At 35.1% G+C, this 27907-nt stretch overlaps 1 protein-coding gene and 1 long non-coding RNA gene across 2 annotated transcripts; both read left to right on the top strand.

The window, feature by feature from the left end:
* Nucleotides 1–1331: 1331 nt before the first annotated feature.
* Nucleotides 1332–9050, top strand: LOC124435150 (centrosomal protein of 290 kDa-like). Its single transcript, XM_046985100.1, has 5 exons — nt 1332–1380; nt 1573–1809; nt 3707–4130; nt 7720–7881; nt 8783–9050. The coding sequence occupies exons 1-5, from the start codon at nt 1335–1337 to the stop codon at nt 8967–8969; spliced, it is 1056 nt and encodes a 351-aa protein (XP_046841056.1). The 5' UTR covers nt 1332–1334; the 3' UTR covers nt 8970–9050.
* Nucleotides 9051–25781: 16731 nt separating this feature from the next.
* LOC124434528 lies at nt 25782–27880 on the top strand. Its single transcript, XR_006944810.1, has 2 exons — nt 25782–26150; nt 27720–27880. It is a non-coding gene; the product is annotated as an uncharacterized LOC124434528 (long non-coding RNA).
* The last annotated feature ends 27 nt before the right edge of the window (nt 27881–27907 follow it).

Genomic DNA, 27907 nt, shown 5'->3' with positions numbered 1-27907 from the left:
TTCTGTCTTTTTGTACAAACCTCGCCCTACGTGCTTGGCCTGTACGAAAAAACTTCGGTCCAATATTTCTCCGTAAAGACTTCGCGCTCGGTTATTGAGGGCTTAATAATTGCTCTGAGTAATGAAGGTTGGACACAGCGCATATAATTGCGAAGAAGACCAAGATGTCGAAGGGTGCTGTGCAACAAAACGCAGGTTCCGGGAATCAGGATCTTCTTTTACCAAACAACATCTGGGAGCCTGGGGGCTACCTTTTTGAAAGAGGAACTGTTAAGGAATTCTTTGTGAATACAGATAGGGTTGGGGTGATTCAGATTGCGTGACTTGATGAGAAAATATGTAAATTAAAACCATTGAAAAGCACAGATTTACGTGCAGATATTTTAGGTGTATGTTCCGGTAGGTGTAGTATGTACTCATAATTTCCTTAAGACCCACAAGCTTAGTTCCTAATGAATGGAGTGCTGTGAAGTTTGCCCGAAGCAATCAGTATAAATACATGTAATTAATTAGAGAGTTGTGAGTATGTCCAATAAAATTGTTGAAAGATACAGTCTCCACAGTGTTATTGAACCAGCAACTGGAAAGCGGAGAGGAGTTTTCCAGCAGGAACAATACATTGAGATCTCATCTTTACGTTGGCAGAAATGCTACTAACATCCGGTCAACTGTGCATACAACACGAGAGAAATCAATGGCCGTTTTTATGCTTAAAACAGTTAATATCATGCGTCTTAAGACGGACGACGTAAGACAGATTTCTTTGGTGCGCGGCTTAAACTTGTCGGAACGATAAAAACGGTCATAGGACGAGTCGAAACGTCTTCATTCTTGACAGTTTACATAACTGTACATATCATCTGTCCTGACGTCTATTAACAGTTTTAAGCAAAAAAACGGCCAATGAGTATATTAACATCTAAAAGGAGACGATGGAAGAACATTGTCTAGATCTCGGCTTTTACCTCGGTAAACACGAGTGGATACATACATCTGACATGCTTATATTTGTCTATTCAGGAAAAGCTTGTGGAGGAGTTAAGACAAGCGTTGATCGCTGATCGAGATGTATTGGAGCAAAAGCAGTTCGTTTTGGACAAGAAGGAGATAGAAATACTCGCAAATGACGAAGCTATTGCTCGACTGGAAACGGAAAATGCTGACTTGATCAAAAAATATGAATAAATCATAGCTGATTCCAATGATCAAATAACCTGTTTTAAACAAAAAGGTATGACCCGCCGTGATTGTATGTCATAGTTTGTACAAAACTTGAATGTCGTTGAATTTAAGTCGAAATTTAATTTCGCCTTTCCTCTTTTACAAAAAATATAATGATTGACATAGTGATTGGCATTAGAAACCTGAAGGAAAAGCATGGTAGAGAAAGCTATGTAAAAGTATCTTATGTGCAACGTAATTATCATTTCCTTGGGGTAACAACATAATAAGGCATGCGCACAGCGAAGTCCATGTGAATTTTCATTTTGCATAGTTTTTCATTAGTCGACTGCATTGACTTTCTTGAAGCGTCAAAGATCAAACGTCCTTTTATGTTTCTTTGAACTTTAGTCAGTGATGAAAAACGTCGTCTTTCGTTATCTGATGTCATCGACTATGAAAAAGTGATATGTGAAAATGCACATTTGCGTGCCAGTGAAGAGAAATTGACAAAAGAGATTGCTCTACTTGAACAGAAACGCCGAGAAAATGAAAAACTGAACTGCGAAAATCTAAAACTGAACAACGAAAATATAAAACTGAACAACGAAAATCAAAAACTGAACACTGGTTTAAAGGAATTCGAAGGTAAGTCTCTGTTTTTATTTTTTCCCAACTTTCATATGTTTGAAGCTCCATCAGCGGTTATTTATCTCATTAGTCAAAATACAGTCCTTCAAGCGTTAGAATTACGTCATCAAAGCATTCAAATTACGTAACTAGAAACGTAAATTACTGAATGTTCTTGAGTTGAAAAAAATTAATTCGATTAATTTTGTGTTCATCATGCAGACGTGATACAAGATTTGAAGATGAAATGCGCAGTTTTTGAAGACGAGACCAAAGAACTTAAAATGCAGTTAAAAAACTCTGTCACTGCTGTTGACGACTAGATGGCGAAATGTCTTCAACTGCAACGAGATAGTGAGGAAGAGCTTGAAGAAAAATACCGTCTGCAAATTGACGAAGGAGATGCAAGAATCGCCGAGCTGAATAATGAAGTTGTCAAACAGTCTAAGATAATTTCCAAACTAAAGAAAGAAAATTACAAACTAAATATGTGTTTAAGAGAATGCGAAGGTATAATCCAAAAACATATTGTGTTTCAGCATATTGTAGGACAACGTCAAGAGTTTAAGCATTAATTTTATTTTGTCTACGAAAGAGGCACGGAATGCTCACCAAAAAAAAACAGTACTTGCTGTTTTGTTTTTATTCTTTGCATTCTTTTGCAATTCTTGAATTTCAAACGATTGCAATGTGGATAGCCTTGTTTACTTACAACTTGCACCATGTCTTTTTAATCAAAAAGAAGTATGTTTGGCTTTCACAGCTCTTCAGCCAAACAGGAAACAGTACTCACAGTGCAATTAGAGATTTTCAGCAGTGCAATTACAAATTTTAACAGTGTAATTGCAGATAAACTGCACTGCCATCATCCAATCACAGTTGAGAAATATCTCAAAGTATATTATTATACGAATAATTATACGAGAATTTATCCCTGGACAAATGAAGTTCTTGAAAATAAACATACTTGAGGCGGTTGACGTATTTGAACAAAAAGAAAAGGAAAAACCGCTTTGCCAACGTCGAAGGAAACAAAATACAACTGTTTGCCTGAATTCCTTCGATTTTGCGTAAAACAAATAGATTACACTTAACCATTGTCTGTTCAGACATAGATACACGTGTTTTGAAATTTTGCTACTTGCGGTGCAATAATTATTTCGTTCACAAGGGTTTTTCGCTTCCTTTTACTGATGGTACAAATGATGCAACGAGCAACTCATAAAAATATTGGTGTTGCCAGTTTTCGAAATAAATTACAATGTATTTCCATTTCCAAATACGTTAGAGGCAGTTTAATTTGTAAAATTTTATTTAAGAAATAAAATGTGTTTACTAGGTTTGCACAAGCTCATTCAAACCGAGGCGACCTTTGGGAGAACACAAGAGCAGATCAGCGCAAGCTTGCACCTACTCGAGAGTTCTCACAATATCTCCGAGGTTGGCATAAGCCAGTGCAAACACGAAATATTTCTTTCGTGTCTTTTATGAAATAGCAATAATGCAAGATTAACAAATTTAAAAGAAATGTTTAATATTTCGTCTAATATGTATTCATGGTCGATTTGGAAATTCTCTTTGCTTGATTGATTTGATGGTTGAGCTCAAATCGGTTTGCACAGGCTAATGAAAAGTGTAAACACAGCTATAGACCAATCGCCGCACGTGTTTTATTGTTTTTGTTCATAATCTTTAGAAACTCATAACCATTTGTTTTGTTCAGAAGGTTTATCCAATTCAAAATTGACCAACTATAATTTAATTTAACTTACACTAGCTCCGTCACTAGATGTTACGCATGTTTCAAACGAAGACTTATAAACGAGATTAAATGAACTTCATGAAAGACTTTCACGAAACTCGTTCATTTGTTATGCTGGCTATAAACTCTGTTAATGATGTGACTAATTTTTAGACGAATTACAAGATTTGAAGTTTGAGTTCCGTGATCTACAAGATGAACACGAAGAACTTAAGACTTCGCTTGGTAACAAAGACGGCATTCATGCAACTACGATCGTCGCTGTAGATAAAACCAGTGAGATTGAAATACTGCGCGCGAAAATCGACGCTTTGGAAAGCGATGCGGAACGTTATCGCCGTGCAATCGGAGAGCTCGACAAAACTAACAAATCGTTTCAAGAAAGGGAGTTGGAGTTGCAGAACGCCGATAGAGAAAAGACGATGCATCTTGACATCGCCGTGAAAAAGATACGTGCTTTGGAAAAAGACGTTGGTATGTTTGCCAGACAGAGCAGTGAGCTCAAAGCTGAGATAAGGGCTCTAAAAAATCGCGATCACGAATCTACTTTTGATTTAATGCACGGTGAACCAGCCAGGTAAGTTATCGCACATTTATTCATACCGTTTTTGCTCTATTTTGCTCCCGGGATTTTTTTACTTCCCATAAAGTGGGAGATACTTTGAGGATGAGGCTGATACGAGGAGTGGGGGGGGGGTACATAAATTTTTAGAAAAATTGCCAATGAATGCTATTATACTCAACACTTGCTTGAATTTAAAAAGATTTTTTACATTAGTAAACTCAAAATTATAAACCCTTGTATCAATGAATAGAGCTTAATTAGTTTGTTATAAATTCATTTAGATGATTTTATCAACTTCCCGGTGATTTTTTAATTTATTAGATAAATGAAGAGATCACTTCTTTTTTCTACCTTTTAAAGGCCTGTTCATATGAGACGGGTCGTTTGAGTTCTATTAAATTACCGGTTGCGGAAAAGGGTCTGGAACCTGTTGTCAAAAAAAACGTGGATGCTACAAGGAAATTTTGATAAAAAAACTTCCACTTGAGTTTTTTCCTTCCCTCTCATTTATAATGCAGCTCCAAGCTTTTAATAGATTGATGACTTGCCTTGTTTACGTTTTGCTTGCATGAAGACTTGGTCAAGTGAGTGCTTTTAGACAACACCAGCCAACTATTGTCAACCTGTCTTGGGATAAATCTACCTGCCAGCTAGTGCTGTGCACCGGAGTTAGGCCGGAGCTCCGGCTATTTTTGCCTTCTAGAGCCAGATTTTTTTCTTCTCCGGCAAACTCCGGCAACAATTGTTTGTGCTGCAAAACAGTAGCGGATCTATGGGTAGTCACAGCGAGCAATAGCAAGCAAATTGAAGCTGCTTAATTTTAAATTCAAAGTACTTTCAGAAAAGCACTATTGGTTTTGAATTTCTAAAGAATATATATTCACCAATGGACTTGTCTCTGAGGGGCTTGGAATTATAAATATATTGCAAAATGTGCAGCAGTAATTTATTTTGACTAACCCTAGATCCGCCACTGCTAGAAAATACTGTCAAACTTTGGTAAACATGTCTGATCAAAACATTTTTGTATCAACAAACGATAATTATCAGCTGAAATAAAAAACATGCATGAAAATAAAACATTTCATACATAACACAACATGACGCTAAATTGCATTCACACATGCTAATTTATGAATTAAAGTCGGAGAGCGGAAATTTAAATTTACTTATAATAATTTTACTAATAATATACCTTCAAGTGTTAATGCAATGAATTTTGACCCTTTTTTTTCTCTTTATCTCTAAAAATCCACGCTTTTAGAATCAATTTGACATATAAATAAGCATTTTCTGTTGAGTAGAAATTAGTTAATTTTACCGCTGAATACGCACCTAATGTGCAAACTTTTCAAGTGGCCATGTTAGTAAGTTATGACGTCATAAGTGAAACACGTTTTGTTTACCAACTATACATTTATATAGCCGACGCCACATTCTTCTTCGTTTTTCTTTGTTTTTATGCTTGGAAAATGATTGCTTCTCAATTATTTTTTACAATATGCTAAAATAAGTTTTTTAGAAACAGATGGCTAGTAATATAATCTTTTATAAATGATATTTTGTCGAAGACATTCTCCGTTGTGGAAGCAGTCTAGATTTAAAATATCCTTGACTTGCAACCATTCTCTTGAGATTTGCCAAACAATGTTGCTCGCACACGCCGGCTGGTGCCAACAATAACTCTGATAAAATATTCTTTTGTATCAGACCACTAACATGGCTGAATTGCAAGTCAAGAATCGCATGATGATTCTTTACCCATGCGATTTATTTTGGTCTTTTTTCTTGTTAATCTTACCATTCTTATGGGAACTGCTTAAAGGAAAATCGCATTGAACTCGATCTTGTTTGAGTTTTTGGGCTTTGTTGGGATGCTTTTAATAGTTTCACAGAAATAGCACATAAGTGATCCAATGACATTAGAGAGCAGAAACTAGAAAAATACTGAACTACATACATAATGTAGAACATGGAGATTTCACTAATACAATGTGAACAGGTGTAAAAAATACAGTGCCATTATTAAAAGATAATGATGACTGTTCTTACAAACTATGTACCTCTCAACTCGATCCTGATAAATAAATCAGGCTCTTGAAGTTATTACTAGGCTAGAATATTTGTAAGATGTAAAATTTATCTCATAGCTGTAGCCTGCCTAAGGCTCTTTCCATAGTTCTTGTTTTGATAGTAATATATTTGTAAAATATAAGTTACCAATAGTACTGTTTAAATTTTTAATTTCAATTATTTATTTGTACAAACCCCTAGATCTATACTAAATCACCACATAACCAAATACTAATCAGTAACCAAGATTAATCTGAAGAGAGTGTATAAGTCATATTTATTCTACATTCTAGTTTTCTTATTACAACAAAAACAGCTCTACTGCATAAATAATATATAACAACTAAGATATGCTTAAAGTAGTTTTGCTTTAGTTTGCGTGCTACTCATTTACTTCAAATATTAATGATTACAATGTTTGTTTTGATATCAAACAAAGTTACAGAGAAACTCATTACCCAGAATATTCCTCAAAACGTTTTCATGGGCAATGTATCAAGAAAACTTTCAGACTTGTTTTTATCCATGCATACAATATTTCATAGTTCATACTGATCTCCTCATGGTAGCTAAAATTTAAAATGATGCTTTGATTATATTCAACCAGCACATATTTTGTTAAAGGACTTCATTTTTTGACTTCTCTGCCACAATAATTGTAATTCTGTTATTAAAATACTTGTGAATTCAAGTCCAACCCGTCGTAGTCCAGCTAAGTCAATTTCCCATTTTCGCTATGACCGATTCCAACCAATTTGACTGTAGGAATCAAATATTTATTCTTTTCGTTTCGAGCTTCTTTGCCCAACAAACATTTACATAGATCTAAACACGACTCATCAAAATACGCTGAACAAAAATATCTACGAAGGGATGAAACGTTGTCGAACAAAATCAACCTATTCTTTGCCTTTGAGAGTCTATTCTTCTTTAGGAAATATATACAAAGATCTTAATTTTCATTTCTCACAGAATTGGTGAAATTCGACTAGTTTTATCCGCCAGGAGAAGGTTATTATTCTCGATGGAGATTTTACAATAAATTCTACACGCCATGATAGAAGTGTGTTTCACTTATGACGTCACAAGTTAATAAAATGGCATTTTAAAAGTTCGCACAGCAAGTTTCAAAAATGACAACTTTTGACGATCATGACTTTGGATAGAAAAGTTCAATTTTATTTTTGCTTTCAAATATAATGTGAGGTTACTTCTTTTTATTTGGCCAAAAAAGTTAGGGGGTCAAAACTCGATGCATAAGCACTTTAAACTGTTGAACAGTGACTTGCAAAATTAACTAGTCACCAACCAGTGATTCGAGATTCGACGAGTTCAGATTTGACAAGAGGCCGGAGCCGGAGATGAAAAACCGTAGTTTGCACAGCCCTTCTGCCAGCAAAACGCAAATAAACATTATGTGAGCCACATTTTTACACAGTTTCATATTGAAATCTTTCTCAAATGCTCTATTTTTTGCTCCATTTCCAAATCGAATCCCAAAAGTTTTCCCCCATTTTTTGTTTTCTAGTTCATCCAACGGTGAGCCCGTGGGTGTTGTGGGCAGCGTCGCTGTATTTTCACTAAGCGCTCGACTGGAAAGAATGAATGCTGAAAAGAAAAAGATCGAGGCTGAATTGGCCAACGCACAAAAGAAAGTGGAGAGTTTGACGAATGAGAATGCCAATGTGAAGTAAGTGAATACACGTTTTAAATGTTTTACTGTTAGTTACGATGATTTTATTGATCAAACACATTGACATCGTTTGCAAAATACTCTTTTTTTAATTTTTCATGACATTACACGTTTTTATTTAACAGTACGTGAAATAGCAATGTACAGCATAAGCTCCCGAGTGGATTCACCGTTGGGATTTGTCTAAAACTGATTTTTACGCCTGTATGTTTTATTCCCCACGAAAAAGTTGATTTCAATGGAAAGTTGATGCAACAAAACATGCATGTACGAATCATGACTCTCTCGCTTATCGATCTAGCTAATTCACTGAGTTGCAGAGGTGATAGTCTACGCTGTTTTAACTTAATTTTAATCAGAGTCTCGTTTTTTCCCACTGTTCATGCTGGTCTCACCTTGACTCGATAGTTAGACATGAGGGTTTGGGTACGACATCATCGGCCTTTTAGTCCGTACGAAAATTGTTTCTCTTATGTTGCCAAGAAAGTTACATACCGCTTTTCAACGCGGCAGATTTGTAGAGCGTTCATTTCTTTGTTTTGGATACAGGTCACATGACCAAACACGGATTCTCTATGTCATGTTTTGTGTTCCGTTACAAAACTTCCAGTTAATTTTATGCCTTGCGCCAAGGTCGTTGTCAGAATTGTGACATATAGAGTCAAAACTTTGATAAAGTATCCGTACTAAAAAGCTGGAATTAATTCTCACCTTGCATCTCTCCCTTGCAAAGTTTGATACCGTTCATAAGCCAGTTACCCAAGACTACTTTCCAATTTTTGGTATTTGGTTATGTGTATTTAACATATATTTATCACTGACCCATATCTTTGTGCGGGATGTTAAAATTGTTTGTCGGACACAACAAAGTTTTTCAATTTGTCTTACCTTCATTCAGGAAAAAGAATCACGAGATCGAGTGTAAACTTTTGAAAGTTATGATGGCTGAAAATATCCAAAAGCCAGAAAAGGTTGATGTAGAAGCTAAACATGAGTCGAGTATTGACGTTGCGACGGATAATGGACAGCAACCCGCCTTAGGGCAAATGAAGCGTAAAAAAGCGAGAAAGATTATTTTATTGTAGCCAGTCAAACGTCAACAAAGTCGCGTGAAATGAATTCTGATAACTTCAAACAACAAAAATGGAATGAAAATGAAAATTCGTTACAAGGAAAGCTGTTTCTCTATTCGGGGGAAAAATCTGTTTTCCGACCAACGGAATCGTTTTTGAAGGCGGGATCAAAATTAGCCGGGCCGCTTCCCAGTCGAATGAAAACAAACAATAAAATGATCGCGTTGGAGCCACGGGTAGACCACAATAGATCAGATGGGATACAGGCTATCGCAAAAGACAGATCAGCTTTGCGATCCAACAACCCTGTTTCTAGACCAGCACGAGGGTTTGGTTCACAAGAAAAGATAGGTCCGAATTTTCCAAAGCACGACCCCAATAACTGCACACCACAGTAATTCGGCTTGAAGAAGACGATAAGTGCGTAGAAATTTAGAGTATGTGTTATGTTGAGCATTCTGTAGCATTTTTAGTAACGCTCGATTTTTATATTTTACTTATTTTTGTTACAATTATCACTACGGTGCAATTATATACTTTGCCTCTACAAATTATGGGCGTCGTGAACTAGATTGAACAACAGGCAAAAGCACAATAGATCATTTATTTAATATATGTACATATTATAGATCGATTTACGTAATATACAGTCGTACTTAACTTCGTCACTCTGAAATAACTTCAAAGAACATTGACGACTCTACCGCGTTATAAAAACACTGGCGGCATCTTATTTTATAAGAATCCTTCGCGGAAATCGTTTAATTTTTTGACGTGGCAGTAATTGTTTCTCTTGCAAATACGCAAAAATTGTATGGATTCAAAAATAAGTTTGTAATGCCTAAAAGTAAATATTCGGTTGATCTCGTTTCGTAAGCCACCCATCGGAAATCTTGTTTTATAGAATGAGTTTAGGGTAACGCTTTTCGAGCCTTGTTGGCCATTCAAGACAACCGAAAATGGCGGATCTCCAATCATAGAGCAGCACACGGTAAATATACAAGCAAAAGTATCTCTCTCAGAAACTTTGGCCATACATGAAGTACGTCAATATGACTATCAGTCAGGGGCATAATGAGAACGTTAATTCGTACATTCTTTTCTTTTGCGCCTGGCAGAATTTTTTGAAAGTGAATGCATGATACCTTTAATGCATGTTACCTGTATTGTTACCTTATTGATAACAGTAAATACCGAAACCGAATATTGTTTTGAATTGTTAAATTTGTTAAACTCTTCCCATAAAAGTATTATAGTGATAATACCATGGCGATAATTCAGTTGTTTAAAAAATTCTCAAGAAAATGATTCCAGACTTTCATAAAAAAACCAACAATATGCATCACAAACTGAGTAAAAACCATGACCAGCCGACAATTTAAAGAAGTATAATGGTCGGTAGTAAAGAAGTAAGGTCTGTCTCATTATGTCTGAGGATGACTTTGAAATAAAGTCGAAAATTTACAGTTTACTTCTCGTCTTGTTTTGATTCATATTTTGCAATCTCAAGATGTCTTGCTTCTTCGGAATTTGTTTTATATTAAACTGAGAAAAAGCTGGTGCGCGTCTGAACGTGATCAGAAAATTTTACGGTATCTGCTGGTAACATTCGAAAAGCGATCATAAATGAAACGTTAAATCGTTTTATTGATAGAAACGACCCACTTTCTTGGTTTTCAAAGAAAGCATACAGATACACTCCATCTAGATCACAATTCCATGTTACATGATAACTCTAGAGATATCAACAGAAAGATAGTGTTCTTTGTTACTACGAAACTCTTTTTGCCATCGATTGAAAAAGTTAAAAAAACATTTAAAATCAAACTGTTTGAACTAGTTTTTGAAACAGATCATTGAAAGTGCAAATCAATTCAACGTTACTGAATTTTGACTGTCATAGAACGTGAAGATGTGTGAAGTCTTACGGAAAATGTTGACTTGGTAATGCTTATTGTGTCAATACGATCCCAAAATATTGAATAACAGATGGCAGCTTCTTGTTGCTAACATCTGTTGTTGGGGGGGGGGAGGTGAGAATGTTAAAAGGTTTGTGGAATTGCAACGGAGCCATGCTCTTAAAAGAAATTTAAAATGTAGGGCTCGTCAATGTTATTTCCGGTGTTTTTTTGTGGTGAAAGTAAAGTAAAAGTCAATTATTAATAACTCCCACTGTTCATAAAAGAAGGTTTTTATACAATTGGAGTGAGCCCTACTCTCCAGTCCGTCCCAATGGTTGACTGGTGGCTCGTTCACGGACTCAGTTAGAAACGGCGAAATACCTGTCGCGCCTCTTCAAACATTTGACGTAATCTTGAACGAGCTGAGAGCATTTTAACGACCTGTTTTTGTTCGCCTAATAGCATTCCAAGACGGACTGTTTCAGCGAAGAGCAAACTGGCGTTTCTTTTTTCTTGCTGAGTGAAAAAAACAAGGTGTCAGTTAGCTCGAGTGAATATGTCGTCAGATATGTTTAGTTCTCATTTCAAATTTACACGATGCACATTTCGTATCATAATGCATCTTTTATTCGGATCATGCAAATCACATTACGTTTTCACGAGTAGTCAAACCTGTATTTTTCTCTATTACTATTTCTGGGTAGTTCTGATAATCAGTTCCAAAGTCGGCTGTAGCTGTTTTTTCTGATCTACAAAATGTGCGGTAACTTTTCTAACAGCCCGTCCAGATAGCAACTCACCTCTTTAGTTTGTGATTGGTAATGGCACAATAAGCTGTTTCGTTGGCTTTATATTTTAAATCAATTCAATTTGGTTTGTAGAGGATGCATTTCATTTTTTCGTTCGGCAAGGCCCCTGATTTATTGGTTTGGATTGAAAACAAATTGACAAAGGTTACTCGTGCCAACCAACAACTCTGAAAATTCTGGTATCATTGTAATTTCTTCCTAACACGGCTTATAGACTTTGAAAACGACGTCCTTAATCTTTTTATGCAAAGATGCACCATAATGAAATTATTTGATTATGTTATTTTATTCTTTTCTTATTCGAATGAATTAATATTCTAATAATTATTTCATAACTTACTCTACCCAATTCCTCGTTGATATAGTGTATAGGCGAGTATAATTAGAAAAACAATTATTCCCTTTTGTGCTGTTGAAAACGGCTAATAATACAGAGACCAGCTTATAATACTTTATGGTTGATATTTTGTAGCATTTTCAATGTTAAAGTCGTCATCCTTAAAAAATGTTTGTCAACCAAGATGCATTGTGCGTTAATCACAGCGTGACGGCCATTTTGTGGCTCGATAAAATGGCGGATTTTGTTATTGCTGCCCATGCAACACATTGAACTAAGATAAATGGATCGCTCCCTGAAGCAAATAATTGAAGCCAAATCTTACATCAAACACGCGAAATTTTACCCCAGACACGCGTGTGTAGTGTTTCGTGCTTCTCTCGCGGAGTAATAAGTTATTGACTACACACGCGTCTGGGGTAAAATAACGACTTCAAAAAATTATTAGGGTTTTGTATTACAGGTAGCGTTCCATGTATTTTAGTTCAATGATGCAACATAGACCAACAATAATAGCAGCTGTAAATTAGAGTTTTTAAGTAATTTTAAAAACTTGTGCTTTAAATGACGTCTTGGCCTAAGCGTGGAAGGCGGAAACTTGATGCTCAACTACACTAGATTCGTTTACGGATGTATGTACTATTATAAGTAGTGGTGAAGACAAAAAGACTTGGAATGGCAGAGCAGACACACAGTCAATTTACTTCTTATTTACTTCAAATTTTGAATGAAAAGAAACGTGTAGTTAGTGCTGCATCTATAATGTTTTCTATCAGCACGAAAAATCGGTAACGATGTGAACCATAAACAAAAGCGCACTTTGCAACTTGGTTGACGTACATTCTTTAAATCTGCAGGACTGTTTTTCAGCTAACTGTACTGTTTTTGATGTTCATTGTACAAAACATTCACATATCGCAACTGATATGTATACCGTATAGTTAATACAAAAATTAATTGATAGCAAAGGCCTAACAGTTATCTTCCCTTTTTTGCATTTTTTATAGATGGTCTATAATATGGCGCCGTTTCTATACCCCAAAATGTTGAACTTCGTGAAAAATACATGTACAACATTCGTCCACTGGCGAACCAATCGCTTGATATAAAGTCCAAAATAAAAACGAAAGATGGTTACGCATTGAGCGATGATGAAGATGATGAGGTCAATAAAATGAACGTTGGCTCTCTTGGTCTTCTTTCTCCCCATTCATCCCAAGAAGGCAAACAAGGTCCATCAAACTGGGGGATATCTTTTTGGAAAAGACTTTAGCGGCTTAGTGAATCAATCCAGTTCCTTGGTTGGCGTGTCTGATTTAGAGAAAGAATATAACAGGACGCGGAAAATGCAGCAACAAGCTGTTGTTGTGTTCTCGTCCCATGAAAATACGAGCAAGTCGCAAGATTTGCGTGTTATCCCACCAGCTATTAACCACATTTTTGTTGTATTTCGTGCGCGACGCAACAAGTGGAAAGAACATTTGAAAAAAGAGCGCCAAAAGAGAGACAAACTACTTCCGCTGCAGGACGAAGAGGAAGAAGAGGCCCATCACGAGCGAAGCCACGTAAGCAACGTTGGTGATCTCGTAGGTAAATCCTCAGATAGCGCATCGAAACATGTAAACGAGCATGTAATCGACCCTGCCGAACATTTGGTCGGTCTCTTCAAAAGGTGCATCATGGGAAGGAGACAGGGATAGTCGTGATACTATGGCAGAAAACGTAGACATGAATATTGATAAGTCTATTGAGAAAATTATGCGTACAACTGTATCTAATACATTTCAAAATCCGACCAAAAAAATGCTACCAAGGACTCGAGTCGTAGGAAAACAAAGAAGGCCTCCCTCAGTATATCTCCCATTGCTCCGTCATTCATTTTATTTGACGAAAAATGTGTCTATCCCGCCAAATTCACGCCGTTTGCCGGTATACGGACAAAAATGTCAAGAATGAATTGCTTTACGGAAAGCAGACAGAGCAACGACGTCCATTTACAAAAAAACAAGCATTCGTCAGCGTGCCACCTATACCTTTACCCCCACCTAAGACAAAAAGGTAGATGCCGATCTCTAAGGTTGATTTTTAGGGTGTTGCTTAAGTTTTGAGCCGTCGAAATGTTTTTTTACATTTTTGTATCAGAATGCAGGCATAGAAATCGACACGTGCTCTAGATTGAGCAACACGCAATGAGGTGGAAAATATACAATTATTTGGTTTTGTTTCTTTATAGAGAATAATTTATTTCATTACAAATGTTTGTGTTTGCCTTTGTGTCTCAACTTCGATCAATGTGCCCGCAAGTCGCGAAGTGTAAAGAAAGGAAGTTGCAACAGATTATAATTCTGTATACAAACATATAACTATTGTAACTTATGAAAATTATAGGGCAAAGTGCGAGCTATAATGTAAGTGATTTACGGTTTTCGACAATATATTTGGAATCAGGGAATGCATTGCCTAATCGTATTTTGCATGAAATTGCGGTATCATATGGCTGATAAACAATATTAAAGTGCTTATATTACGAATTTTAGCCCCCCTTTTTATGAGCTTAATTGAAAATTTGGATTATTTGAAGAACTATGACATGTCGCTGGACATAAACAGATAAATATAAGTTCGTTAATTTTGGCTCCAAAGTCGGGTACTATTTGCATATTTTTTACGACGCCATATTGATACTTGTGACGTAGATAGTTGAACACGTCTGTTTCCGTCAATATAATATTATATTATAAGAGGTGATTTTGCTGTCGTTTTTCTTGTCTTAAAAACAAATAATGACAGTATTTTCAATAAAATATCAAAAAACAAGTTTTCCGGAAAGTATGGCCTCAAATCAGTGCACAGATAATTCGAATTCGATGTCTGAATGCGTATCTGATTCGAGCTCGGAATCCATGGGTTATGTCGAGCATTTAAACGACTTCGCATATGACGATGAACCGCTCGCAAGAGATGGTGATGAAGTGCATACTACAGATGATCCCGATGGAATTCTCCTGCCACATTAGAACAACGAAGTGATGGCGTAATTCCACTCGGTGAATGGTAAGTTGTTGTTTTCTCCTGTTTGTAATATACATAAAGTTACTTTATAAACAGGGGTTGTCAATATTTGATTGCAATTAAATTGGTCAGCGCAATCAATTAATTGAAAGTGGGAGTTTTGCACAATCAATTAATTTTAATTGATGCTTTGTCCAATCAATTAATTGGTTACAAATAATTGCAATTAATTGAAACTCAATTAATTTTTGACAACCCTTGTTTATAAACCACAATGCTCCCACGTTTCAGGTGTAATTGTCAATGCTGTCATACCGATTTAGGCGCATTAGAGTACAGATTCTGAAAGGAAATAGGACCAGCTTTGCAGAAAATGACATTCGATGGCAGCATTGAGAAAATATCATGCATAACACAGTATGCCAAATTTGGGCCTTTAGTTAATGAGTGAATCTGAAAGTTGGGAGGAAACCGATGAAAAAGATGAGAGGTTTGTTAGTGAAATACGACATTTTTCTTGCATTATAGTATCAGATTTTACGACATTTTGTCACGATATTTTGTGAAATTTATGCCATAGTGGTTGAAAGTGTTGACTTTTTAGTTCAAGGCTTCCAATAATTCACTTGTTCGGATAAGTAATTTCTACATTACAAATTTCTTAAGTCGTTTAATATCAATGATGAAATCATTAAGTATTTCAACGTCTTCTGTTGAATTTCTTAGTACATATACTTTTCACACAGTTTGCAAGAAAATTTTAATGTTGGCTTTTTAACACTTTCATTGTTACAGCGAAGAGATTGTGAGAGTTAATGCAGTAAGTAAGACGAGTAAGGCTGCCTCTATTTCAAACACCAGCCGTCTTATATAATTAGCTATCAAAGCTCGCTTGGAAGTTTTCTTCCTTCAATTTTATCAAGTGAGCAAGGCAACCTGCCATTTGATGTGGACGAACTTGGGGAAAAAATTGCTACTAAGGTGGCACAAAAGTTGAGTGGTAACCCTAAATCAGCCCAATCAACAAGTTCAACAACTACATACAATCCCACATCGAGTACCGCACTTCGATCTTCCAATTTGATTGAGCTTGTGGATGAAGTGGAAGATTTTGAAATACTAAAGAAGAGAACAGCTGGGTGTTGCAGGGTCGAACGTGTGTCGAATTTTAAACTCTTCCCGTGTTTCCTTTTCGTCATCTTTTAATCGACCTACTGGCAAAGCAGACGGATCTTTGGCATCTGGTTTACATATGTCAGATGCCTTGTATGAGCAGCTAATTGCAGGCAAGTGTGAAAACAGCCAAAAGCAAGCGTGTCATCGACATCTTCTTTCTTTGACCCACAAAAACGCTGATGACCACATGAAGATGGTAAAGCAAGGGAGGTCAAGGGAAGTACTTGTTGCAAAGAATCAACTCCGTGCAGCTCTTGGTGTTGTGAAAACAAAGTCAGCTGCAGTTCATTATGAAGCACGAATTGCTGAGCTTCTAGCTGCTGGTGCGGATGTTGGTGATTTTTGTCATTCTCGAAAATTGTTTCCAGACATGATCAAAGCAGCATGTGCTTAAATCGACATGAGAGCAGCCAATTTTCTTTCTACCCTTCTTCCAAACACAGGAATGCCCCCACATTTTTATGTTACAGCTGATAAATCTACCAATCATCGCATCACTAATCAGGTTACTATCGTTTGTCCAGTTGTAAATGGTAGTCGCCGAGGCATTGTCCTTGACGCAAGGGAGGTTTACAGTAACTCTGATGCAACTGGTGGTACAGGTGATGCTCTAGCTGCATCCATTTTTAAAGATCTTGACGTGCATGTTGGTATTAAGGATAATCGGCTACTGCAAGTGCCATCAAATCCATCTGTACTTCAATGCGACGCAGCACTGAACGAAATGGCAAAACTTTACATCAATGGGGACAAGGAACGTGGTTTGTCCAGACATATGATTCCTGTTTTTAGAGACCGACGAGCATGGCAAAAACACGAAGGAGAGATGTCCAAGGTTTTGCAACGCATCATAACATCACGCCCTAAGCTACCTTTCCTCTTGTAACCTTAGTCAAGCGTCAACCAGTATGCTTCGTGCAGTTATAATCAAAAAGTTTTCAATCCAAATCTGGCAGCAGATCGTAATTGTTTATCAATTGAAAAAGCTCCCTTGCTTACCATCTGCCTGCTGATTATAAGCAATTATTAACTGAAAACCTTTTCTGTCCACAATCTGGCTGCTGATTATAAACAAAGATTAACTGAAAATCTTTTGTCCACCACCTGCCTGCTGATTATAAACAAAGATTAACTGAAAACTTTTTTGTCCACCACCTGGCTACAGATTATGAACAAAGATTAACTGAAAAACCTTTTTTGTCCACCACCTGGCTACTGATTATAAACAATAATTAACTGAAAAACCTTTTTCGTCTAACACCTGGCTGCTGATGATAAACAATTATTAACTGAAAAACCTTTTTTGTCCACCATCTGCCTGCTGATTATAAACAATTAATTCTAAAAGTCCTTTTCCTTTTTTTTCCACCATCTGGCTGCAGATTATAAATATTTATAATCTGCAGATTATAAATATGATTTAATTTATGGCTGCAGATTATTAATATTTTTAGACTTAAAGTCTCAAATAAGACTTTAAAAGTACATCCAAGTAAGAAATAAATGGCAAAATAAATCATTCTTAACCATTTGTCCCTACCAAGTGATCTTGCAATGGCCAAGAAGGGTATGTTTTCCATTTTTGTGCTACGTAGAACTGGTCCTTGATGTCGACCTATCTGGCAGACCCTGTTCCATGCAACACGATAAACACCCCTGCTTTTTCCTATCTGTCCACCAAGTGATGTGATTCGCTTTGTTTCAACAGGATCATCTCCCAGTTCTCTGTATGTCTGTTTTCCTTACCTTGTACTGATGGTAAGGAAAACAGACATACAGAGAACTTAAAGTATTGCAGTGATTGAAATAATCTTGCGTTATGAAAGAAAGAACCTGAATGACATCTTATGGAACAAGTGTTGGTGTGCCGTAAATCCTTAATCAGTTATATTTAATTTTAGTATCAGCGTTTTGTTCATTTTTCTCTTTTGGCTTGTTTCGCATGCTTTTTTTTTCTGAAATTAGCTGTTTACAATTATATCCCTGATAGCGGTATAAATTTGCGATTCTCTAAGTTATGAAATGTGATTGCTGCGGAAGAGGAATCGTAGGTGGAAAAATAAGGTTTGAATTTAAGCCAAATGCAAAAGCCATTAACGCTCCCGGATACTTCTTTCATATGGGGAGGACATATTTGAAAACGGGGGGACATATTTCCTAGAAAATTTGGCGCGGGGTAGGAATTTTTTTTTGGAGGGGGCATAGTTAGACACATCACGTGCCCGACCAAAATATTGTTGTATCAACGAACGATAACTACCGTCTATAATTGAAAAACTTGCATGAAATAAAACATTTATGACGCTAAATATGTATGACGCTTAATTGCATTGGTTTTATAACTCGATGTCATCATTTGCTTCCAGTAGCTGTATCATGCTCTATTACAAAAAAACTTTGCATTTATAAATGCTAGTTTTTTTCTTTGGATTTGTTCACTTATTGATAATACCAAGCAAAATAAATGGTTTGAATGGCTTGAGTATCTGTGGCAAAACATCAGTCAATATCAAAACCCACAGTCATTCTAAGAAATGCATTAACCTGGACAGTCTACATCTACAAACACTAAGTTAACCAAGGAGACAGTACATGCTGTCATTAACAGCAATTTAACTTCATCCTTTACCATATATAGATACTTTGTTTCTTCAAATCACTTGTAAAAACTGATATTGTCATGTTTATATGTTTAACATTTTATGTACATTAAATAACCTGAAAGTGGTTTGGCCCCAGGAAGTTTTTGCTCCTTTAGTGCTTCATCTTTTGGTTGGTAGTTTCTAAATTTTATAACTTTCACAGCAGATCTAAATGTGAAAGGAGGAAAATAATGAAAATTATATATATATAAGTTTAAAGATTGGTAATCCAGCATATTTAATGTATAAAAATAAAAGATTCTCCGGATTGTGTAAAATGATTTTATTGAGCTTTCGTCTCGTGTAAACAAAGGTATATTAATTTATGCTGGGCTTGAAATAATAGGTACATATGGCCAAAGCAAGCCATCATTGAAAGATAATGAGCAACAATAATTTATGCTAGTAATATTCTCAGTAATATGTATACATCTCTTACTTAATTTGTCGACAAATTAAGGCAAGTTCTAGTTGGCTAGCCAAAAAATTTAAATGTCAGGCATTACTTTTCTTTCAATATCATGCCTAGATTGACAATCACGACATACAAACACAATGAATGTATTACTCGCTTTCTGTTGAACTGTCACTGACTCCTCTCTTTTCACCGCGACCTCCCTAAAGATCAAACACATTCTGTTTCTAGTGTTTGTATGGAAAATACAAGTCATCCAAAATTTTGACTGATAATGGAACAATGTGCAAAGCATTCTTAATTGCTGTGCACAAAATAGAATGGATATTTTAAAACAAAACACCATTACACGCAAGAAACACATGTTTTGTTTTTATTGCGTAACTAAACCAACATTTATAATCTTATATTGAATTTCATGATTACTGATGGATCAGTACTATTGATTGCATTGTGTGCATCTGCGCAGTATAAAGCAGTTTATTATAATGCCATTATACAAAACTGAAGATCTCGTCAAAAAAAGACATACTAAATAAATACTATAAGTAAATACTTCGTAAATAATATTTCCTGGACTTTAGATTTTACTTCAAAAATATACCACTAGCTTTATATACATAAAGCTTAATGAACTGTAGACGGTAAAAAAGGTGTATTAGTACGGTGATTGTGCAAGGTATATTTTCTTCGTGTTGGTGCTCAATGATGACAAAAAAAATTAAACGTATCAATGGCATCTCTCAAAGTGACGAGGACGTTTTTTAAATGTTTTCTTGCATTAAAAGAGGAAATTTCATTCATCATTCTAGTGACAAGCCACACGTTCAATCACCTTTCTAATTGGCCTATCAATATTTGATCCGTTTGCTTTTACTATCAGATCCAAATGTATAACATGCATATCTTGTACAGAATCACCATTCTTATAGCTTTTACTGTCTGGTCCAAGTATAGAATATGCATATCTTGTATAGAAACACCATTTTTATTTTGTAATACTGTCTGGTCCAAGTATAGAATATGCATATCTTGCACAGAAACACCATTTTTATTTTGTAATACTGTCTGGTCCAAGTATAGAATATGCATATCTTGCACAGAAACACCATTTTTATTTTGTAATACTGTCTGGTCCAAGTATACAATATGTAATCTTGTACAGAAACACCATTTTTATTTTGTAATACTGTCTGGTCCAAGTATATAACATGCATATCTTGTACAGAAACACCATTTTTATTTTGTAATACTGTCTGGTCCAAGTATACAATATGTAATCTTGTACAGAAACACCATTTTGTAATACTGTCTGGTCCAAGTATATAACATGCATATCTTGTACAGAAACACCATTTTTATTTTGTAATACTGTCTGGTCCAAGTATACAATATGTAATCTTGTACAGAAACACTATTTTTATTTTGTAATTTTGTCTGGTCCAAGTATACAATATGTAATCTTGTACAGAAACACCATTTTTATTTTGTAATACTGTCTGCTCCAAGTATAGAATATGCATATCTTGTATAGAAACACCATTTTTATTTTGTAATACTGTCTGGTCCAAGTATAGAATATGCATATCTTGTACAGAAACACCATTTTTATTTTGTAATACTGTCTGGTCCAAGTATAGAATATGCATATCTTGCACAGAAACACCATTTTTATTTTGTAATACTGTCTGGTCCAAGTATACAATATGTAATCTTGTACAGAAACACCATTTTTATTTTGTAATACTGTCTGGTCCAAGTATATAACATGCATATCTTGTACAGAAACACCATTTTTATTTTGTAATACTGTCTGGTCCAAGTATACAATATGTAATCTTGTACAGAAACACCATTTTTATTTTGTAATACTGTCTGGTCCAAGTATATAATATGCATATCTTGTACAGAAACACCATTTTTATTTTGTAATACTGTCTGGTCCAAGTATACAATATGTAATCTTGTACAGAAACACTATTTTTATTTTGTAATACTGTCTGGTCCAAGTATACAATATGTAATCTTGTACAGAAACACCATTTTTATTTTGTAATACTGTCTGCTCCAAGTATAGAATATGCATATCTTGTACAGAAACACCATTTTTATTTTGTAATACTGTCTGGTCCAAGTATACAATATGTAATCTTGTACAGAAACACCATTTTTATTTTGTAATACTGTCTGGTCCAAGTATAGAATATGCATATCTTGCACAGAAACACCATTTTTATTTTGTAATACTGTCTGGTCCAAGTATATAACATGCATATCTTGCACAGAATCACCATTTTTATTTTGTAATACTGTCTGGTCCAAGTATAGAATATGCATATCTTGTACAGAAACACCATTTTTATTTTGTAATACTGTCTGGTCCAAGTATACAATATGTAATCTTGTACAGAAACACCATTTTTATTTTGTACTACTGTCTGGTCCAAGTATAGAATATGCATCATATCTAGTAAAGAGTCATCGTTCTTATTTGCTTTTACTACATCTGGTCCAAATTTATATAATAAACATATCTTGCACAGAATCACCATTTTTATTTGCTTTAACGATCTTGTCTAATACTAAAACATATTTCAAAATGTATTTACTTTGTTCAAATTAATACTCCATGAATCATTTATTACAGATAACTGGAGGAGAGAAAATTTGATCTTAATTATTTCCTTTTTCTCCGCGATAGTCAAATTTTGTCTTAACTCGATATGACTTGCTTATTTTAACCGACTGAGAGATTAAAAGAGCAATTTATAATGCCATCAGTGTATTTTTTGAAGTTTAGAATGCTATAGAATGGAGCGTAGTGTTCAGTTTCTCAGTTTCTTGCTAGTATACATGCCCCAAAAAACAAAATGGTCAAAATGACTATTTTTTCCGGTTGCAACAATAATTGAATGTTCATGTTTGCTCTGTTATAGCTATGAGAAAGTCTTTTCATACTTTCGCTCATGATTTAGGTAGGCAAAGTGTGCTTTTATAGTGAAACAAACTATCAACGATGCTGGACCCACGTTATAAAATAAATAATTTAAACAGGAATATAGGTTGACGTTCCTACTTAAAGCAGCCTGAGCAACTTTATGCTCAACATCAATCATTACTCATTGTGATACAGCTAGTTGCCCTGTTTTGACGTTTTTGCAAACCTTCGGGTTCTATCTCTCCCAAAACGTCCCAAATCTCGCAGAAATAGGTGAAGTGCGGATAAACGAGAGCATAAGAAATAGAGACAAGAGCTCCGTATCAGTAACAAAATCTCTAGCTTGCTAAAAAAATCTCTTTTGTAGCTATAATACATGGCATTTCTTACCTGCAGCACTCATCAGGTGGCAAATTTTAACCTAGTATATACATATATTTCTAATATAACCTAGTATGTAATATATGTCCTAATATATTCAGCCCACTCAGCCTAATACAAATATCTTTATATAATAAAAACTAACACGTCCAAAGATAAAACACAAGATAAAACCAAAGATAAAGCAAAAGATACAAACCAAAGATAATACACGACTTATACCCCAAACGATATTATTCAACTAAAAATTTGTATCGAAATTCGAAAGGCCATGTTTTATACTTATATTATATTTCATAAGCTCTAATTTGGCAAACAGCATTCTACCTATACAATTTCGTTTGTGCTGGTTTGGGCCTCTTTATATATATCATGGGGTGTATACAAAGTGTATATACAATGTATATATATATATATAAACAATTCAACGCAAAAGCTATGGCACAAGCACAAGTTTAATATGTAAATGAACTTGTTCAGTAAAAAGCGTCAAGTCTCTTTTCAAATTTCGTATTTTATAAAATCATTTTTAAAGTTCACATTTAAACAAAATCCAAAAAAAGTTTAACATTCCTTTAGTTACTTTGAATGCAACCGAGCCATCTTTCAAGATTGGGATTCTTTAGATTCCGGAGTTGAACTACGTACGTTCTCAAATAATCATCACTTGCGTGCTTAACTCTGCCAAAACGTTTATCATATAAAAAATCGAAATTATTCAGACTTTACAGTTTTGCAATATACAAATGCAAAATGTAATCATGGTTATCATCGTCGCTACAAAAACCATATTCAGCGCTCATTAACATTACTTAACATGCAATACAATAACTACATGTTATATAACACAGCTTCATGTTTATAATTGGCAAAATTCATCATGAATTGGCCCACTTACCAGCTCGCTCTCATTAAGAGTGTTTAAAGATGTTATTTCACATTCAATGGACGACATTTTGCCATAAAATGTATCGATGTAAAGCCATCAGCGTGAGAAGAGTAATAAAGATTATTTTGCGTGGGTACTATCAAAGTTTATAATATCTGCTTTGTTTTACAAATGCAATCATGCAAAGTAAGACTGTTGAATATTCGTGTGATAATTAACGACTGCTTTACGGAAAGGTTCGTTTGTCTTTGTAATAAAGACCAGTCAAGACTATACTGCCATTGCATAGAAATAATTAGAAGTATACTGTTTATGAAAAGAATATATTGAGAGTTACATGAACACAATTGAGCAATAGCATATTATGAAGATTATAAGAAATATCAGACTTATTTTGAAAACATGGCGTTGCTTATAGTGCTTTTCCCTACACGGCTTTGATCGTTTTAAAAGTCAATTGAATGCAGTATTCAACAATATCAAAATTTTACAATTTGAAGCAATGACAATCATTTTTGAGCACGCTCATTATCCAATGGACATCGCTATACCGGAGCCCGATACATGCGTCACCGGAGGTGGAGCCTGATACATGCAACTTTAGCCAAAAATTTCCCCAAGATAAGCTATTTTATTATTTGTCTGACAACAATTAATGAAACGTACGCCTTACTCACCTATTTTATAAAATTTCATAGATTATGAAGTTGTAGTAATCCGATGCAGAAAAACAACTTAAAAAAACCAAGGAAAGAATTTATTGAAGTTTTGAAGAGGATGATGAGACAACCAAACATTACCCATAATCAATTGATCATAAATTCTTCAGCCCTTTAATCACCGTATATACACATGGCTGTCATATCACAGTGCATTGGGCGCTCTTAAATTGCAACAAATCTTTAGTAAATGACCAACCAACGGTATTCGATAAAATATTCTTTTGTATCAGACCATCAAATGACGCATTCACATTCGAGTCTGACGGCACAAAAGAATGCTTCCGCGGCAAAAAGATAATTAGTTATCGCCTGACTAATTGTACATCAGACAATTTAAATATTGTTTAGAACTTTTTTGCATTTTTGAAAAACGGACCACGATGATGTATGGGAGCTGTATGTGCACATAATGCAACTCCACCCCCCACCCCCCACCCATCCTTTGGTTACAGGTCTCAAGATCTTTCACCGTCAGTTAGATTCATATTTTCGGATACTTTATATAGCTCGGGAAATACATGAGAAACAGTGTTCAAGAAATCAACAAACATTTGAAATAACAGAATATATAATATTTACCATTAATAAGAGAATAACAACCTTCAATTGACCAATCAGCTTTCGGTATTTGAGTGCTGTACAGGGTGTCCAAAAAACCCGGAAACAATCAACGCGTGTGTATTGTTTTGCTTATATAACACTTTTTGATGATCAAAATGCCGGAAATAAATATCTCATTTTAATGTCATCTGAAAGACTGAATCACTTTTATTATGCTTCTCTTTAGGGGTTTCCATCTGGAAAACTTGATTCGCAAGTGAAATGCGCATTGTACCGATCAACTGCTAATTTAAATTTCTACGAACAATTTTGAATTCTTGATTTTATAACTAAAGTTAATGGCATGTAAGCTGTCAACATTTTGCATGCCGCTGCGTCGCTTTTTGCCTTGTGTATTAAAATTACAAGGTTAAATAGTTGGAATGTTAACCTTCCACTCCTCTTCCTTGTAAACGATACAAGTCTACTCAAAAGCAGAGAGCCTTATACGCTACAAGTCCCGGGCTTGTGACCGGTATAGCAGAGTTAAAAGATGAAAGGTTTATCAGAGTGGAAGCAGGGGCGGATCCAGGGTGGTGCAACTGATGCGAGTGCATCAGTCATAAAATTGAATATTTCACAACATTATAACTTACAATCAATACGAGCAAAATGCCAGAAATATATCAGATTGGAACGTTTATAGTTTCTAAATGCTTTAAATACCTTAACACTGACAATATATTGACAACAGATGTACATTGATCATTGAGAAATATTGTTAAAAGCCTTCGTAGATTGTTTACATGTAAGTATCATATTGATTACAGCCGCATTATTAAAAAATGCGTCGCTAAATATGGCGTTTTTATGTGTCGACATTTTGGCGAAAATTTGTTTCATCATCCAGCTACACTGAGCTGAATTTGTACTACTACGTCACGGTGGCTAGATAGTGAATCTCTACGTCACGGTGGTGCACCAGTTGGTGCAACAGTCCCGAGTCTCTTTGGCCGAGTGAACCACCTAAACGTCACGAATTTCATTGTTTTCAGCCTACGTCACGGTGGGAAATCGCTGCTGACTGTTGCACTTAAGCCCACGAACACCAAAATTTCATTCTGACTGGTGCACTTGAGCCAGCGTTATAAATCTTCAAACCTTCAAAATTATAATTACATGACTATGGCATTTGGCTTATTTATATTTTGAAGTCATCATGGCTGAAAGTAGGCATATATACGATCTTGGCTCATTGATTCAAGACAGTAAAACCAGCGAGATTTCTTCTGTAAGAAAGGATTATGAAGAAAAAGTCTCTGCTGCCATTCCTACTAAAACAGACCTGTTTCGGAAAGGAAAGCTGGCGAGAGATCTTAACGCAGAGTTGCTTATCCCTAAGCATATGGGAGATAATTGGCGGGCTTTAAAGTAAGTAGCTTGAAGTGCTTACTGCTTACTATGCTTGACATTGTAATGCATAGCTATAGGTCTATACTTGTATTTCTGTAATGCTTATGGCTTACTCTCTTTAATGTTAGGAATATGATGGGAAGGGCACATGGGGTGTTTATTCCTGTTGCATTTATTTAAATTTCAAAGCATCCTGACCTGCATTAACCTATTAAATGGAAATTTACTGTATTGTATTTTACAATGTCAATTTTCAAACTTCATGTCCAATATTGTTGGCTCAATGAAATTTAGCCAGTAGTATAATGCAATGCTCTGGATTTATGCCATAACTAGTGTGCACATAATTATGCATGTTGTTGTGTCAAGTTTATAAATTGTCATGTAAGATAAGATCACAAAACATTTTATTCACTACTACATGTTTGAATTTGGGGAATCCTGCATATTTATACTGGAGATTTCTTCGGATTAAAGTCACTGGTAGAAGTCTCTATGTACTTCCTGGAGAAATCTCCACTCTAATTGTGCTCACATGGATATTGTGATTTCAAAGTTACTTAATATACATAAAAATACAGGAGATAATAATTTAATATGACATTACTTCAGGATATTTCATAGATTTATAAATATTCCATGTAATATGTTGTAATATGTGCTCAATGTGACAGACAGAGAGGGCACATTTTTCATACATTTTGCTTGTTTATAAATACTAACTTTCTGAGCTATGCAATGTGTTGAATGTAAGAGCTATGCTGGACCAACCATGTTATTCATTAGATTTTTCATTTTCATATTGCATGCCTAATATTGTCAATTCCTGAAATTTAGCAAAGCAAACTGTAATTACATATTATTTCAGCCACAACAATTCCTTATTATTTCTACCACGCCTAGCTTGATAATGACTTTCATATGAAATTGAAATATTGCTTTGAATCTTCTCTGTTGCTGTTATAACTAAAATCTTGAGTTTACAAGATGATGTTTTTTTGAGTGTATGCTCTCATTTACAATGATGCACAGTGTGCCAAATTTCTAAATTTACCATAGAACATTATGATCACAAAAGGGTGGGTACACAGCAAAGCATTTCATTTACATAGATATGATGTTACTGTATTGTCTTTATATGATTATTATTATCTCAAAATTACCCACTATACATAAAGATATTAGAGCAACAGTTCTATATTGTAATTCTTTAACATATTTCATTGTATATTACATCACCATATTTTATTTTTGCATATGTGCATATGTGTATCCTGATCCTTATGTATAGAAGTCCTCACCATTGCTATTTGATTAAAGCTAGGAGGGCACATAGTATTAGCTATTAGGTACGTACTTATACTCCCCTTGAAAGCTGGTCTGATGAATTTGGTTGAGAAAGTATAGCACTGGCATTACCATGCTTAGATTCAATTATCTAAAATAATATTTATGGATTATTAAAGGCAACCCAAAAAATTACACTTTAAGGCTTGATGAATGTTCCCCTAAAAGGCTTTTCTTTATCAACATAGAGTCAATAGTGATTTTATTCAATAGACTTTCTAATTTTTATTGCTTGTGTAGAACTAGATAGGTGATGGTAACTGCATGAACATTTCTTTGCTATGTCTACGTATCTTTTTCTGCTGTTGGAGGAGTGATATTATCAATGAAAGAAGAAGAATAACATTTATCATTACTTGTTGCCTGCCTTTGGTACGATGATTACATCGTGAACATTTCTTCGCTATATCTACGTATCGTTTTCTGCT

This window comes from Xenia sp. Carnegie-2017, unplaced genomic scaffold (assembly GCF_021976095.1).
Source record: "Xenia sp. Carnegie-2017 unplaced genomic scaffold, XeniaSp_v1 HiC_scaffold_14, whole genome shotgun sequence".
NCBI lineage: Eukaryota > Metazoa > Cnidaria > Anthozoa > Malacalcyonacea > Xeniidae > Xenia > Xenia sp. Carnegie-2017.
The sequence above is the reverse complement of the archived record's forward strand: the minus strand, read 5'-3'. Positions and strand labels throughout refer to the sequence as shown.